Source organism: Odontesthes bonariensis, chromosome 4, assembly GCF_027942865.1.
Source record: "Odontesthes bonariensis isolate fOdoBon6 chromosome 4, fOdoBon6.hap1, whole genome shotgun sequence".
In the NCBI taxonomy this organism is placed as follows: Eukaryota; Metazoa; Chordata; class Actinopteri; order Atheriniformes; family Atherinopsidae; genus Odontesthes; species Odontesthes bonariensis.
In genome coordinates this window covers 1,503,797-1,521,855 of record NC_134509.1, presented here as the reverse complement: position 1 = coordinate 1,521,855, position 18,059 = coordinate 1,503,797, and the positions used below count along the sequence as shown (strand labels likewise).

Genomic DNA, 18,059 nt, shown 5'->3' with positions numbered 1-18,059 from the left:
GTTCTGTTTGCTTTGGTTCTCTGTGCTTTGGTTCTGTGTGCTTTGGTTCTGTTTGCTTTGGTCCTGTGTGCTTTGGTTCTGTTTGCTTTGGTTCTGTTTGCTTTGGTTCTGTGTGCTTTGGTTCTGTTTGCTTTGGTTCTGTTTGCTTTGGTTCTGTGTGCTTTGGTTCTGTCTGCTTTGGTTCTGTTTGCTTTGGTTCTGTTTGCTTTGGTTCTGTGTGCTTTGGTTCTGTTTGCTTTGGCTCTGTTTGCTTTGGTTCTGTGTGCTTTGGTTCTGTTTGCTTTGGTTCTGTGTGCTTTGGTTCTGTGTGCTTTGGTTCTGTCTGCTTTGGTTCTGTGTGCTTTGGTTCTGTGTGCTTTGGTTCTGTGTGCTTTGGTTCTGTTTGCTTTGGCTCTGTTTGCTTTGGTTCTGTGTGCTTTGGTTCTGTTTGCTTTGGTTCTGTGTGCTTTGGTTCTGTGTGCTTTGGTTCTGTCTGCTTTGGTTCTGTTTGCTTTGGTTCTGTGTGCTTTGGTTCTGTGTGCTTTGGTTCTGTTTGCTTTGGTTCTGTGTGCTTTGGTTCTGTTTGCTTTGGTTCTGTTTGCTTTGGTTCTGTTTGCTTTGGTTCTGTGTGCTTTGGTTCTGTTTGCTTTGGTTCTGTCTGCTTTGGTTCTGTGTGCTTTGGTTCTGTGTGCTTTGGTTCTGTTTGCTTTGGCTCTGTTTGCTTTGGCTCTGTTTGCTTTGGTTCTGTGTGCTTTGGTTCTGTTTGCTTTGGTTCTGTGTGCTTTGGTTCTGTTTGCTTTGGTTCTGTGTGCTTTGGTTCTTCTGTGTGCTTTGGTTCTGTGTGCTTTGGTTCTGTTTGCTTTGGTCCTGTGTGCTTTGGTTCTTCTGTGTGCTTTGGTTCTGTGTGCTTTGGTTCTGTGTGCTTTGGTTCTGTTTACTTTGGTTCGGTTTGCTTTGGTTCTGTGTGCTTTGGTTCTGTTTGCTTTGGTCCTGTGTGCTTTGGTTCTTCTGTGTGCTTTGGTTCTGTGTGCTTTGGTTCTGTGTGCTTTGGTTCTGTTTACTTTGGTTCGGTTTGCTTTGGTTCTGTGTGCTTTGGTTCTGTTTGCTTTGGTCCTGTGTGCTTTGGTTCTTCTGTGTGCTTTGGTTCTGTGTGCTTTGGTTCTGTTTACTTTGGTTCGGTTTGCTTTGGTTCTGTGTGCTTTGGTTCTGTTTGCTTTGGTTCTGTTTGCTTTGGCTCTGTGTGCTTTGGTTCTGTTTGCTTTGGTTCTGTTTACTTTGGTTCTGTTTGCTTTGGTTCTGTGTGCTTTGGTTCTGTGTGCTTTGGTTCTGTTTGCTTTGGTTCTGTTTGCTTTGGTTCTGTTTGCTTTGGCTCTGTTTACTTTGGTTCTGTTTGCTTTGGTTCTGTTTGCTTTGGTTCTGTGTGCTTTGGTTCTGTTTGCTTTGGGTCTGTTTGCTTTGGTTCTGTTTACTTTGGTTCTGTTTGCTTTGGTTCTGTTTGCTTTGGTTCTGTGTGCTTTGGTTCTGTGTGCTTTGGTTCTGTGTGCTTTGGTTCTGTTTACTTTGGTTCTGTGTGCTTTGGTTCTGTTTGCTTTGGTTCTGTTTACTTTGGTTCTGTTTGCTTTGGTTCTGTGTGCTTTGGTTCTGTGTGCTTTGGTTCTGTTTGCTTTGGTTCTGTGTGCTTTGGTTCTGTGTGCTTTGGTTCTGTTTGCTTTGGTTCTGTGTGCTTTGGTTCTGTTTGCTTTGGTTCTGTGTGCTTTGGTTCTGTTTGCTTTGGTTCTGTTTGCTTTGGTTCTGTGTGCTTTGGTTCTGTTTGCTTTGGTTCTGTGTGCTTTGGTTCTGTGTGCTTTGGTTCTGTGTGCTTTGGTTCTGTTTGCTTTGGTTCTGTGTGCTTTGGTTCTGTGTGCTTTGGTTCTGTTTGCTTTGGTTCTTTCTGCTTTGGTTCTGTGTGCTTTGGTTCTGTGTGCTTTGGTTCTGTTTGCTTTGGTTCTGTTTGCTTTGGTTCTGTTTGCTTTGGTTCTGTGTGCTTTGGTTCTGTTTGCTTTGGTTCTGTGTGCTTTGGTTCTGTGTGCTTTGGTTCTGTGTGCTTTGGTTCTGTTTGCTTTGGTTCTGTTTGCTTTGGTTCTGTTTACTTTGGTTCTGTGTGCTTTGGTTCTGTTTGCTTTGGTTCTGTGTGCTTTGGTTCTGTTTGCTTTGGTTCTGTGTGCTTTGGTTCTGTGTGCTTTGGTTCTGTTTGCTTTGGTTCTGTGTGCTTTGGTTCTGTTTGCTTTGGTTCTGTTTACTTTGGTTCTGTGTGCTTTGGTTCTGTTTGCTTTGGTTCTGTGTGCTTTGGTTCTGTTTGCTTTGGTTCTGTGTGCTTTGGTTCTGTTTGCTTTGGTTCTGTTTGCTTTGGTTCTGTTTGCTTTGGTTCTGTGTGCTTTGGTTCTGTTTGCTTTGGTTCTGTGTGCTTTGGTTCTGTTTGCTTTGGTTCTGTTTGCTTTGGTTCTGTTTGCTTTGGTTCTGTGTGCTTTGGTTCTGTTTACTTTGGTTCTGTGTGCTTTGGTTCTGTGTGCTTTGGTTCTGTGTGCTTTGGTTCTGTTTGCTTTGGTTCTGTTTACTTTGGTTCTGTTTCCTTTGGTTCTGTGTGCTTTGGTTCTGTGTGCTTTGGTTCTGTGTGCTTTGGTTCTGTGTGCTTTGGTTCTGTTTGCTTTGGTTCTGTTTACTTTGGTTCTGTTTCCTTTGGTTCTGTGTGCTTTGGTTCTGTGTGCTTTGGTTCTGTCTGCTTTGGGTCTGTGTGCTTTGGTTCTGTGTGCTTTGGTTCTGTGTGCTTTGGTTCGGTCTGGATTACCTGTTAAGAGTGATATGAAGACAGAGGCCGTTGCCCTGCCGACCGCCTCCCTAACTCCGGCTCTGATTGGTCAGCTCCTCTGCCCAGTTTCACATGAGCTCTGCTGAGATGATTTATTTAAAAAAGCGTTCAACTGCATACCCGTCAAGTATCCCGTTTTGGCCGGGAAAGTCCCGTATTTTACTATTCTTTCCTGCCCTCCTCCCGTATCAGTATTTTCCCGTAAATCACCCGTTTTTTTTTAAATAATAATACCCCGGGCCTGGGTGAAGTAAAAAAAAAAAAGAAACATTCCCAATCTGAGCTGTCACTATTCGCAATAACTGCCACCTGCAGCCTTCCACAGGTACTGCAGGTGGCAGTTGTCGCGAGGTTAGTGTGTGTCGTCAGATGATGAACTGACAACGCGCGAATAATACAGAAAAAAACAGATGGATGAGGAACGCCACAACAGAGAAGGCACTCCGCTTGCCAAAAAAACCAAACCCCTGGTGTAAATACCGGGATCAATGGGACGGCGAATTTTCTTTTCTGAAGAGGAGCAGGGTGAGCGACAGTCACGCGTTGTAGTCACTGATTAATCCAGGTGTGCCTGACCTCAGTAGTGACAACAACAATAATCAGACACACCTGAATTAATCAGTTTATCCAATAATGGCGAACAGGAAACAAAGGAGCTGGCTTCAGGAAGTAGTGCAGCCCATCATAGTTTATAAGTGTTTGGCGAGCGGTGATTTCAGCTTAGATACCGGAGCGTGGTGCGGGTGGTAGGACTGCTCGCGACGGGTGCCAGAAAATTTCCCTTCTTTTCAAATCCAAAACTTGACGGGTATGTTCAACTGGACACAAAAGTTCTTTAAAGTAACGTCTCCTCTCAGCAGAATCTGGAGTTTAGCTGTGAAACAGATCAAAGCTGAAGTCGGGTGGCGATAAGAAGGGCTGTTTGAGCCATTCAAAGGGACTGATAATGTCGCTTTTTAACCTTTTTCAGAGGTTATATTGATTTTTCATGGCTGAGAACACCTCAGAAAGTCGCAGTCTTTGGACTGTTTGGGGGAACCAGCCGGTCCTGAATATGTGGGCTGTGCAGCTAAAAGGTTCTGAGGAACAGATCAGAGGAGAAGGTGGTACAGGTTAGGTTATATCAATACTGCGATATATCGATATTTTGTTTCCCAATTAAAGTATCGATTTTTATTTATTTATTTATTTTAAAAAAAATGTTATTCATTTATTTATTTTAAAGCAAACTTTTTTGAAAAGTCAGACGTTACAATGAGTGAAAACACAGAACATTAAGGTAATACAATACAATGCCAGGGGGCCACATTACACAAAACAGTGATAAATTAGTTGATAAAAATGTTGTATAAAGTGCACAGCTCTCACGTTTGTTTCTGTTTGTCTGGCCTCCGATCAACATCGATCTGTTTATTATCACCATGACAACGTAGCAGCTTTCTCACTGAGGGGATGTTTGTGGGGGGGGGGGGTTGACCCGACTGAACCCTGTGTTTTCTGAACCTGCAGGCAGTCCAGACATGTCGGCCTGATCCAGGATGACCAACCTGACCAACGGCAGCTCTGCTCTCACGGACTACCTCCTGGGTGGCGGCGTCCTGGACTACGAGGTTCCTCTGGACGAGATCCCGGACACCACGCAGGGCCAGGCCTTCTTCGTGGCCACCATCGTCATCGCCACGGTCCTGGTGGGCATCATGGTGGTCTGCGGGGTGGGCAACTGCCTGTTCATCGCCAGTCTGGCCCGCTTCAAGCAGCTCAGGAACCTGACCAACCTGCTGATCGCCAACCTGGCCGTGTCGGACGTGCTGGTGGCGGTGGTGTGCTGTCCCTTCCTGCTGGACTACTACGTGGTGAAGAAGCTGTCGTGGGAGCACGGCCTGCTGCTCTGCGCCTCCACCAACTACCTGCGCACCGTCTCGCTCTACGTGTCCACCAACGCGCTGCTGGCCATCGCTGTGGACAGGTGGGTTCAGCTTTGTTAACCTTGTAGCACCCACAGTTGCAGATATGCAACAAGCTTTTTATTTATTTACATTATTTATTTACATTATATTTTTATGTACATTACATTATTTGGTTTTTTAAATTTACATTATTTACATTAATGTGTAATATTTTTTACATTAAATTTTATGTGCCGACAGTTGTCACAGCAATCATTTTCTTGGCTCAGTGAATTACACTCTGCTTTGCGGTGCTCTGTTCTAGTTCGTTCTGGTCTCGTTTGGTGTGCTCTGCTTTGTCCACCTTTCACAGCGGTAATGGGAGGTCAGGTCTCCAAATTGTATTATTACAAAATTAATCAGGAAAAGCCCACAGTTGCAAATATGCAACATTGCCTAAAATGATCAAAAATAGCCTAATTCCAAAAATTCCAAAAATATTGGTTTATTCCCACCCAAAAAGATGCAAGAAGAGCCAAAATGATTTTTTTCAATGATTATTCATATGCTGGGTGCTACAAGATTAAAGCCCGACTTCCTCTCAGTTTTTGGTTCTGCTGGTTTAGTAAAAATGTCCCAAACTTAGTAGTGATTAGGGATGGGAATTGGTAAGATTTTTACGATTCCAATTCCATTTTCGATTCTGCTTAACGATTCGGTTCTTTGTCGGTTCCCTTATCGATTCTCATTTGGAGAAAAAGGACAACAAACCGGTCGATCAGCATCAACTTTGTTTAGTTTAGAAGTAACACGAGTCGTGACCTCACAAACCCAACAACGGTGAGGTCCACATTGGTCTATCCTGGCCTGGGTAATTTAACTCTTCCTGCTCTGGTGAAAGGAGAAGCTGGAGGTAGAGGTGAACTGGGGGTAGTACCACCAGCCTCTGGCTCTGAGCCAGTCAGGCTCTGTCTCTCATGATTTCATCTAAATGTAATGCCTGAGAAGGCATTCATTTAACCTTAACCGTTACTAACAGCAGCTTTTACAATGAGGCAAATGCTGCTAACATGATAGGCAGTGTTTGTTTGTTAGTTAGTTACCTGCAGTGTTAGCCGAGGACATGCTAACGTTGCTAACGTTGCTGGGTTCAGATTCACCAACGTTAGTCCGGAGCGGATCGAAAACGCGACATTCATTCATAGTTATTGCATGTTGGTAGTATTTCCTCCCTTTGGTGAAATATTCACTTTGCAAGTTGCTCTGTTGTCGTCTTTTTTAGGGATGTGTAACCAAACTTTGGAGCGTTTGTACCGCTTGGGCGCCATGTTTACTGTTGGCTGCTGGCTGCGCTGGACTCGCCACGCAACGCTGCGTGGTGACGTCATTCGCGCCCACAGGAATCGATAAGGGAATCGTTTGCAAAATCGTTTGCAAAACGATTTCAAGGAATTGAAACAATGGGAACCGGTTCTCAACAAGAACCGGTTTTCGATTCCCATCCCTAGTAGTGATAGATTCAAACGTCCAGATCTTTCAATCATAGAAAAAGCCCCCAAACTCAAGGGACGAACCGGTGTTCATTCCTGATGTAGACTGAATCCCGTTCATCCAAGCAGAGTATTAACTCCTCCTCAAGGTAAACACAAGAAACTTGTGCTAAAGAAATAAAAATGGACCACACTCAGTGAATAATTCCCTAAATTGAACAATTAACCTTCTACTACTGGCTCAGTACTTAATGAAGAACCTCCTGATCCCTATACTCCCTGTAATATAGATCAGTGAGCAGTGCTGACCAACATGTCATTGGGGACATCAGGTGGAAACACTTTCGTCAGTGTTTCCTCTAGTTCAGAATCAGAATCAGAATCGCTTTTATTGCCAGGTATGTGGACACACACCAGGAATTTGACTCCGGTTACACCTCGCTCTCTTAGTGCAACAAATACAAAAATATACATAGAACAAGGCTAAAGTAGAAACAAAAGTAGAATAAAAGGTAGAATACATTTTTTTTGTATATGTAAGAAAAAAATAAAGATAAAATAGGTATAAAAATATATATATATATATATATATATATATATATATATATATATATATATTTTTATACCTATTTTATCTTTATTTTTTTCTTACATATACAAAAAAAATGTATTGAGTGAGTATAAACAGTGATATATTTCTATATGGTGCAAATTGGTGCATGGTGCAAGGATGGATAGTAAATATAAATATAAATACAGAGTTCACAGTATAGTTGGGCCCACGACACCTCCAGGAGGCTAGAGAGTGACCACTGGCGTCCCAGAGTCACCCCCCTAATGCCAGCCAACACTGCTCCTCACACCAACTATTTGCCCTAGGCCACTTAACTCTCGCTTTCTGCTCCATATTTCTCTCTCTAGCTGGCCTATTCACCTCAGTATCAGCTGCATCCCTTCTTAGAACCTCCTTCTCCCCCTCTAGCTGTGTTATTGATATCCTTCGGACTGTGGTTTTCCACCTGCCGCTGGACTTCATCGGACTTACTCGATTGACTTCTTAAAAATTACTGATCTATACGGCCACACTGCCCTTCCTTTTAACACATCTCCTTCTTCCCTGATGCATTTTAAGGCCTCTAACTGATGTTACTTTCTGCTACAAGGACAAATCTGGAGCTTACTTCCCTCTAGCCTGTACCACTTTTATTTTGTCCAACTACGCTCTCTTTCCTCTGAGAACTATTCTGGCCAGTTCTAACCCTAGAGAATAGGTCCGTGCCCCTATCCTTCACTGAGTCGCGTATCCACCTTGTTAAAATTGGCTTTATTAAATGTACTTTTCCACGATGGACACGAGACATGACCTTAACTGAGACCTTAACTGATCCAGGAATGGGAAGACAAAACAATTAGCCTGGGAAGCCAGGTGCAAGGTTCACACACACACATTATTTGGCTTATTCAGAGACATTATTTGGCTTATTCAGAGACATTTTTTGGCTTATTCAGAGACATTATTTGGCTTATTCAGAGACATTTTTTGGCTTATTCAGAGACATTATTGGGCTTATTCAGAGACATTATTTGGCTTATTCAGAGACATTATTTGGCTTATTCAGAGACATTATTTGGCTTATTCAGAGACATTATTTGGCTCATTCAGAGACATTATTTGGCTTATTCAGAGACATTATTTGGCTTATTCAGAGACATTATTGGGCTTATTCAGAGACATTATTTGGCTTATTCAGACACATTATTGGGCTTATTCAGAGACATTATTGGGCTTATTCAGAGACATTATTTGGCTTATTCAGACACATTATTGGGCTTATTCAGAGACATTATTTGGCTTATTCAGAGACATTATTGGGCTTATTCAGAGACATTATTGGGCTTATTCAGAGACATTATTTGGCTTATTCAGAGACATTATTTGGCTCATTCAGAGACATTATTTGGCTTATTCAGAGACATTATTTGGCTTATTCAGAGACATTATTTGGCTTATTCAGACACATTTTTTGGCTTATTCAGAGACATTATTGGGCTAATTCAGAGACATTATTGGGCTTATTCTGAGACATTATTTGGCTTATTCAGAGACATTATTTGGCTTATTCAGAGACATTATTGGGCTTATTCAGAGACATTATTTGGCTTATTCAGAGACATTATTTGGCTTATTCAGAGACATTATTTGGCTTATTCAGAGACATTATTTGGCTTATTCAGAGACATTATTGGGCTTATTCAGAGACATTATTTGGCTTATTCAGAGACATTATTTGGCTTATTCAGAGACATTATTTGGCTTATTCAGAGACATTATTTGGCTTATTCAGAGACATTATTGGGCTTATTCAGAGACATTATTTGGCTTATTCAGAGACATTATTGGGCTTATTCAGAGACATTATTTGGCTTATTCAGAGACATTATTTGGCTTATTCAGAGACATTATTGGGCTTATTCAGAGACATTTTTTGGCTTATTCAGAGACATTATTTGGCTTATTCAGAGACATTATTTGGCTTATTCAGAGACATTATTTGGCTCATTCAGAGACATTATTTGGCTTATTCAGAGACATTATTTGGCTCATTCAGAGACATTTTTTGGCTTATTCAGAGACATTATTTGGCTTATTCAGAGACATTATTTGGCTTATTCAGAGACATTATTTGGCTTATTCAGAGACATTATTTGGCTCATTCAGAGACATTATTTGGCTTATTCAGAGACATTATTTGGCTTATTCAGAGACATTATTTGGCTTATTCAGACACATTTTTTGGCTTATTCAGAGAATATGACGAAGCATGTTGAACTTACTCATATCCAATCATATTGGGTCAACAAGGGGTCCAACCTATGTGAAACAATGAGGCATATAAATACAAAATGTTACCGGAAATCAAGGCTCGGTCTGACGGATTTCCTATATACTCCATTTGTTGCCAGAAATAAAGACTTCCTTTAACTTGAGATTACTCCGGCTTGTTCTTGAGCTTCCAATGAAAGAATCGATCTCACAACCTCATAGCCACAGTCACTTCACGGAGGGCCACGTTAAACTTCTGTGTAAACAGTTGTTGGCAGAGAGCTTCATATCATAATCTGTGTTGAAGCTTCCAAACTCCTCCCTGATTGGTGGAACTGCTTCCAGGAAGTGTTGTTTTTTTCATTCCTCTTTAACACTGAAGCTCCGTCATTCGTGTTGTTCTGCGTTTGAACTTTATCTGATCAATAATCTACAGAAACCTCCTGATTAGCTGCAGTTGAGAGATGTCAAAGGTTTAAAATGCGTAGACGTGTTTGACTTCTTGGTCTGGATCAGAATCTGTTTTGGCGACACGTTCCTGAAGCATCCAGGCAGGTGATGCTGTGCAGCAACTTTACATCAAATAGAACCGAACACATGATTTACATCGTGCTCCTCTAAAAGCTGCTGCTGAGCCTCTGAGTGTAATCCGTCACCGGCTGTGCATCATACCGAGAGACCCGGCGTGCCATCCATCATGGCTGACACCTGCGACCATTTACTTAAAGGAAAGATGGGTAGTCTCAGCGTGTCAGAGCGGCTCCACTTTCACTGTTTGTCTGAGTGTTTACAGCCAGCACGGCTCTCTGCTCTGTCTCCAGAAAGAGAAACTTCAGCTTCTGATCTTTAGAAACAATCAGCCGTAAATCAACAGGAATACCAGCACCGGTGTCGTCCTCCAAAACGGATCCTCAACAGCATAAATAAGAAATGAGAAAAACATCAACATGTCTGATGTGTCTAAGAGGACACCGCCGCCAAAATAAGACATGAGGTCAGAACACAGCGGTGTCAAACAGTCCCTCCGTTAATGAACAGTTAGAAGGGGACGGGAACGCTCCGTTACTGAACAGTTAGAGGAGAACAGGAACACTCCATTAAATAACAGTTAGAGAGGGACGGGAATGCTCCGTTAAAGAACAGTTAGAGGGGAACGGGAACGCTCCGTTAAAGAACAGTTAGAGGGGGACGGGAACGCTCCGTTACTGAACAGTTAGAGGAGAACAGGAACACTCCATTAAATAACAATTAGAGAGGGACGGGAATGCTCCATTAAAGAACAGTTAGAGGGGAACGGGAACGCTCCGTTACTGAACAGTTAGAGGAGAACAGGAACACTCCATTAAATAACAGTTAGAGAGGGACGGGAATGCTCCGTTAAAGAACAGTTAGAGGGGAACGGGAACGCTCCGTTAAAGAACAGTTAGAGGGGGACGGGAACGCTCCGTTACTGAACAGTTAGAGGAGAACAGGAACACTCCATTAAATAACAATTAGAGAGGGACGGGAATGCTCCGTTAAAGAACAGTTAGAGGGGAACGGGAACGCTCCGTTACTGAACAGTTAGAGGAGAACAGGAACACTCCATTAAATAACAATTAGAGAGGGACGGGAATGCTCCGTTAAAGAACAGTTAGAGGGGGACGGGAACGCTCCGTTACTGAACAGTTAGAGGAGAACAGGAACACTCCATTAAATAACAATTAGAGAGGGACGGGAATGCTCCGTTAAAGAACAGTTAGAGGGGAACGGGAACGCTACATTAAAGAACAGTTAGAGGGGAACGGGAACGCTACGTTAAAGAACAGTTAGAGGGGAACGGGAACGCTACGTTAATGAACAGTTAGAGGGGAACGGGAACGCTCCGTTAAAGAACAGTTAGAGGGGAATGGGAACACTCCGTTAATGAATAGTTAGAGGGGAACGGGAACGCTCCGTTAATGAATAGTTAGAGGGGAATGGGAACACTCCGTTAATGAATAGTTAGAGGGGAACGGGAACGCTCCGTTAATGAATAGTTAGAGGGGAACAGAAAATATGTCTTTGCTTAGTATTTTGTTGTATAATTTAGTCTTTAGTGCTGACGTGAACTTTTCCCTTTGTTGGTAACACGTAGGAATATTACAGTAAGTTTAACTTCGTACGCAGTCAGAAAACCAACCGTTTGGGTTCTTCTGCTGTTTCCAGAACAAAATGAACATCGTTCAACTCATTACTTCATAAAGATGAACACTTCCTGATCAGTTTGGAATATTGAGAAAATAATGAGTGAAGTGTGATCCTGCAGCACAGTTTGTTTGTCACGGCTGTGTTATCAGTGTTCATGCTGCAGAATCACAGATGTAGAACAGCTCCAGGAAACTGTCCACAGCTCCAGGAGGGAGTCTGAGTGTGTCAGAGTGAACTTATGCAGGTCTGATAAGTTTGAGCTTCTTCTCCACAGATTAATGAATCCTCCAACATCCACATCTGTGTGAATGTGCTTTTCTTCACCATAAATAGGTGTTTTTCTCACAGATGGATGCTAGAAAAGGTCAGCTCCATATCTCTGACACAGAGCTAATCTCTGAGCACATTCGGTCTTTATGGAGAACTTTAAAACAACCTTCTCCAGCCTTTTCTTTGGCTGTGTTAGAAACCGCATACTACTCCTACTAACTCTCTGAGTTAGTATGCGAGTTTGAGTAAGCGAGAAGTTCCCGGATGCATACTAGATTCTCTGAAATGTTGGCTATGCATCATGAGGTTACTACTCATACTCAAGCTACCCAAGATGCAACGTAACGTGACGTGGCCAATCGTCGGAAGTACGTTGCTCACTGCGGCTAACTTTAGTAGCGCCGAATTTGTGGGAACAAAATTGTAAACAGCCGGTATTTTGTCAGGTTTTCAACACGTTGGGGATCTAAACGACTACTTTCTCACCTGAAAATGTTTCAAATGTTGCTAAAGTTTACAGAGTTTAGAGCTTAAGAGAAATCAGCTTCAGGCCGGCTGATTTCGGCTCGGGCAGGAGCGAAATGCATTGTGGGTAAACGCTCTGCATACTGTCTGATCGAGTAGTATGTAGTATGCAGTATGTAGTAGGTAATATGCAGTATGTAGTATGCAGTATGTAGTATGTAGTATGTAGTATGCAGTATGTAGTATGCAGTATGCAGTATGTAGTATGCAGTATGCAGTATGTAGTATGCAGTATGTAGTATGCAGTATGTAGTATGCAGTATGCAGTATGCAGTATGTAGTATGCAGTATGTAGTATGCAGTATGTAGTATGCAGTATGTAGTATGCAGTATGTAGTATGTAGTATGCAGTATGTAGTGTGCAGTATGTAGTGTGCAGTATGCAGTATGCAGTATGTAGTATGCAGTATGTAGTGTGCAGTATGCAGTATGCAGTATGTAGTGTGCAGTATGCAGTATGTAGTGTGCAGTATGCAGTATGCAGTATGCAGTATGTAGTGTGCAGTATGTAGTATGTAGTGTGCAGTATGTAGTATGCAGTATGTAGTGTGCAGTATGAAGTATGTAGTGTGCAGTATGCAGTATGCAGTATGCAGTATGTAGTGTGCAGTATGTAGTATGCAGTATGTAGTATGCAGTATGCAGTATGTAGTGTGCAGTATGCAGTATGTAGTGTGCAGTATGCAGTATGCAGTATGCAGTATGTAGTGTGCAGTATGTAGTATGTAGTGTGCAGTATGTAGTATGCAGTATGTAGTGTGCAGTATGAAGTATGCAGTATGCAGTATGTAGTATGCAGTATGTAGTGTGCAGTATGCAGTATGTAGTGTGCAGTATGCAGTATGTAGTATGTAGTGTGCAGTATGCAGTATGCAGTATGTAGTGTGCAGTATGAAGTATGCAGTATGTAGTGTGCAGTATGAAGTATGCAGTATGCAGTATGTAGTATGTAGTGTGCAGTATGCAGTATGCAGTATGTAGTATGTAGTGTGCAGTATGCAGTATGCAGTATGTAGTATGTAGTATGCAGTATGCAGTATGTAGTGTGCAGTATGTAGTATGCAGTATGTAGTGTGCAGTATGAAGTATGCAGTATGCAGTATGTAGTATGCAGTATGTAGTGTGCAGTATGCAGTATGCAGTATGTAGTGTGCAGTATGCAGTATGTAGTGTGCAGTATGCAGTATGTAATGTGCAGTATGTAGTGTGCAGTATGCAGTATGCAGTATGTAGTGTGCAGTGTGCAGTATGCAGTATGTAGTGTGCAGTATGCAGTATGCAGTATGTAGTGTGCAGTATGCAGTATGCAGTATGTAGTATGTAGTATGCAGTTTGTAGTATGCAGTATGTAGTGTACAGTGTGCAGTATGCAGTATGTAGTGTGCAGTGTGCAGTATGCAGTATGCAGTATGTAGTGTGCAGTATGCAGTATGTAGTATGCAGTATGTAGTGTGCAGTATGCAGTATGCAGTATGTAGTGTGCAGTATGCAGTATGCAGTATGTAGTGTGCAGTGTGCAGTATGCAGTATGTAGTGTGCAGTATGCAGTATGCAGTATGCAGTGTGCAGTGTGCAGTATGCAGTATGCAGTATGTAGTGTGCAGTATGCAGTATGTAGTATGCAGTATATAGTGTGCAGTATGCAGTATGCAGTATGTAGTGTGCAGTATGCAGTATGCAGTATGTAGTGTGCAGTGTGCAGTATGCAGTATGTAGTGTGCAGTGTGCAGTATGCAGTATGTAGTGTGCAGTATGCAGTATGCAGTATGTAGTGTGCAGTATGCAGTATGCAGTATGTAGTGTGCAGTGTGCAGTATGCAGTATGTAGTGTGCAGTGTGCAGTATGCAGTATGTAGTGTGCAGTATGCAGTATGCAGTATGTAGTATGGAAGTATGCAGTATGCAGTATGCAGTATGTAGTGTGCAGTATGTAGTATGCAGTATGTAGTATGGAAGTATGCAGTATGTAGTATGCAGTATGTAGTGTGCAGTATGCAGTATGTAGTATGCAGTATGCAGTATGTAGTGTGCAGTATGTAGTATGCAGTATGCAGTATGTAGTGTGCAGTATGTAGTATGCAGTATGCAGTATGTAGTATGTAGTATGCAGTATGCAGTATGTAGTGTGCAGTATGCAGTATGCAGTATGTAGTGTGCAGTATGTAGTATGCAGTATGCAGTATGTAGTATGCAGTATGCAGTATGTAGTATGGAAGTATGCAGTATGCAGTATGTAGTATGCAGTATGCAGTATGTAGTGTGCAGTGTGCAGTATGCAGTATGCAGTATGTAGTGTGCAGTATGCAGTATGTAGTATGCAGTATGTAGTGTGCAGTATGCAGTATGCAGTATGTAGTGTGCAGTATGCAGTATGCAGTATGTAGTGTGCAGTGTGCAGTATGCAGTATGTAGTGTGCAGTATGCAGTATGCAGTGTGCAGTGTGCAGTATGCAGTATGCAGTATGTAGTGTGCAGTATGCAGTATGTAGTATGCAGTATATAGTGTGCAGTATGCAGTATGCAGTATGTAGTGTGCAGTATGCAGTATGCAGTATGTAGTGTGCAGTGTGCAGTATGCAGTATGTAGTGTGCAGTATGCAGTATGCAGTATGTAGTGTGCAGTATGCAGTATGCAGTATGTAGTGTGCAGTGTGCAGTATGCAGTATGTAGTGTGCAGTATGCAGTATGCAGTATGTAGTGTGCAGTATGCAGTATGCAGTATGTAGTATGTAGTATGCAGTATGTAGTATGCAGTATGTAGTGTGCAGTGTGCAGTATGCAGTATGTAGTGTGCAGTATGCAGTATGCAGTATGTAGTGTGCAGTATGCAGTATGCAGTATGTAGTATGTAGTATGCAGTATGTAGTATGCAGTATGTAGTGTGCAGTGTGCAGTATGCAGTATGTAGTGTGCAGTATGCAGTATGCAGTATGTAGTATGTAGTATGCAGTATGTAGTATGCAGTATGTAGTGTGCAGTATGCAGTATGTAGTGTGCAGTATGCAGTATGCAGTATGTAGTATGTAGTGTGCAGTATGTAGTATGCAGTATGTAGTGTGCAGTGTGCAGTATGCAGTATGTAGTGTGCAGTATGCAGTATGCAGTATGTAGTGTGCAGTATGCAGTATGTAGTATGCAGTATGTAGTGTGCAGTATGCAGTATGCAGTATGTAGTATGCAGTATGTAGTGTGCAGTGTGCAGTATGCAGTATGTAGTGTGCAGTATGCAGTATGCAGTATGTAGTGTGCAGTATGCAGTATGCAGTATGTAGTGTGCAGTATGCAGTATGCAGTATGTAGTGTGCAGTATGTAGTGTGCAGTATGCAGTATGTAGTGTGCAGTATGTAGTATGCAGTATGCAGTATGTAGTATGGAAGTATGTAGTATGGAAGTATGTAGTATGCAGTATGTAGTGTGCAGTATGTAGTATGCAGTATGCAGTATGTAGTATGGAAGTATGCAGTATGCAGTATGCAGTATGCAGTATGTAGTGTGCAGTATGTAGTATGCAGTATGTAGTATGGAAGTATGCAGTATGTAGTATGCAGTATGTAGTGTGCAGTATGCAGTATGTAGTATGCAGTATGCAGTATGTAGTGTGCAGTATGTAGTATGCAGTATGCAGTATGTAGTGTGCAGTATGTAGTATGCAGTATGCAGTATGTAGTATGTAGTATGCAGTATGCAGTATGTAGTGTGCAGTATGCAGTATGCAGTATGTAGTGTGCAGTATGTAGTATGCAGTATGGAGTATGTAGCATGCAGTATGCAGTATGCAGTATGTAGTATGGAAGTATGCAGTATGCAGTATGTAGTATGCAGTATGTAGTGTGCAGTATGCAGTATGTAGTGTGCAGTATGCAGTATGCAGTATGTAGTATGGAAGTATGCAGTATGTAGTGTGCAGTATGTAGTGTGCAGTATGCAGTATGCAGTATGTAGTGTGCAGTATGCAGTATGTAGTATGGAAGTATGTAGTATGCGGTTTCTAACCCAGCCTTGTGTCTGCAGGTACTTGGCCATCCTTTACCCCCTGAGGCCTCGCATGAAGCACCAGACGGCGTACTGCGTGATCCTGACGGTCTGGATGGTTCCCATCTTCATCTCCATCCCCTCGGCCTACATGGCCTCAGAGACCACCTACCCCCACGTGGAAGGTCGCAGCCACAAGACCTTCTGTGCCCAGATCTGGCCCGTGGACCAGCAGGCGTACTACCGCTCCTACTTCCTGCTCGTCTTCGCCCTGGAGTTCGTGGGTCCCGTGACCGTCATGTCCGTCTGCTACGTGCAGATCTCCAGGGAGCTGTGGTTCAAAGACGTTCCGGGTTTCCAAACGGAGCAGATCCGGAGGAGGCTGCGGGGGCGCCGCCGGACGGTGGTGGTGCTGATTCTGGTGCTGGCGGCCTACGTCCTGTGCTGGACGCCGTACTACGGCTTCACCCTGCTGCGGGACTTTTACCCCACCCTCATCTCCAGGGACAGGAACTCCCTGGTGGCTTTCTACATCATCGAGTGCATCGCCATGAGCAACGGGGTCATCAACACCCTCTGCTTCGTGAGCGTCCGAAACAACGGCAAGCGCCTGAGGAGGGCGGGCAAGTTCCCGCTGAGGCTGGTCAGCTTCGTCACGGGAAAGTCGATGGATGACGGGGACGCACGGACGTCCTCGCTAAGGGCGACGGAGGAGCTCGCCTGAGGCGGAGCTCGCTCCTCTGACGGTTTGAGAAGAACGGCGAAGAAACAGATCCAGGACATCCCTGCAAACTGAGGCCCGCAGTCTGAGATGTAGCTCTTGGGTTTCTGACCTTGGGGTGACCTTTAACCTTTAACATGCTAACTGAGGCCTGCAGAGTCTGAGATGTAGCCAGGGATGATTGACAGCTGTCCTGAATGTTTTTTCCCACTTGTGAATAATCTGACGATCAATCAATCAGAGTATTGATCAGAACCCTCTTAGTTCCCATGGAAACAGGGAGGGGTTCACTTAGTTTTTCACTCACTGCTTCTGTGTTTTCTTCCATAAATAATGAGACAGTTTGATTTTGTTGATCTGAGGTTGTATTTGCTGAGTTTTAGGTTTTTATGTCTTCACATGTAAACTGTTACAAATACTTTATTTATGTCTGGTTCTCAAAATGTGACGTCATCATGAGGTATAAAGCAAAATTATTTTTACTTTTATTTGAGTTTTTCCATTCAAAGATCCTGCTCACCCTTCGGTGTATTTTACCATAAAGTTTGTGCACCCCCAAAAACGATGAAAAATGTTCATTAAGAGTCATAAAAATCCTCTTTATATGTTGGACAAAGAGAAACCTGCAGATGTTACAAGTTTAAAATGTTTAAGTTCAGTTTTACTGAAGTTTTTAATCACATTAACAGCAGTGGAAGAATAAAAAATAAAGCAGTTCCTGCGACATTCAGCACAAAGTCTTTACTTTTTGTCCCGGGCTCGTCTTTTCCTCCCAGAACACCGAACAGAACACCGAGCGCACCTGTTCGGGTCACCTGTACAGGAACCGAAGCTCTGAACCATCACCAGGTGACCTCTGACCTCCCCAGAACATGGCCGCCAGGGAGGTGGACGGCAGGTTCGGGGACATAAATGTGACCCCAAACTGATATTCTTACATCCTAAAATGATCCGAGTCAAATGTAAAGCTTAAAGGGACAGTTCGCCTCTTTTGACATGAAGCTGTGTAACATCCCATATCAGCAACATCATTTCTGAACATCTTCTTACCCCCTGCTGCGTCCTGTGAGCAGAGTTCCAGCCTCGTTTTGGTGTTGATGAAGGTAGTCCGGCTAGTTGGCTGGGGTTTAAAAAATAAAGCGTTTTGCTTCTCAGAACAATATGCGTTCAACAGAGTAATACATTTGCATCACAAAATGGTTCTCCAGGAAAAAGTCAGACCTCACAATCTCTTGGCCCTATTTTCTCTCCCTTCGTATCACTGCCTGCTGCCGCCTGCCGACAGCCGCGCCTGTTACGGTGTTTGCTGCTCGGTCAGCACAGCAGGCAGTGATACGAAGGGAGAGAAAATAGGGCCAAGAGATTGTGAGGTCTGA

General features: G+C 43.0%; 1 protein-coding gene across 1 annotated transcript; it reads left to right on the top strand.

The window, feature by feature from the left end:
• Positions 1-4,338: 4,338 nt before the first annotated feature.
• Positions 4,339-17,392, top strand: prokr1a (prokineticin receptor 1a). The gene is made up of 2 exons (XM_075462450.1): positions 4,339-4,790; positions 16,002-17,392. Exons 1-2 carry the CDS (start codon positions 4,363-4,365, stop codon positions 16,684-16,686), a joined length of 1,113 nt encoding a protein of 370 aa, XP_075318565.1. The 5' UTR covers positions 4,339-4,362; the 3' UTR covers positions 16,687-17,392.
• Positions 17,393-18,059: the final 667 nt, after the last annotated feature.

Bases quoted from the DNA above. Each gene is read 5' to 3' on its own strand.
- prokr1a (XM_075462450.1), top strand. From the start codon at position 4,363: ATGACCAACCTGACCAACGGCAGCTCTGCTCTCACGGACTACCTCCTG. The intron at 4,791-16,001 runs GTGGGTTCAGCT...TTGTGTCTGCAG, and splicing joins CTGGCCATCGCTGTGGACAG to GTACTTGGCCATCCTTTACC.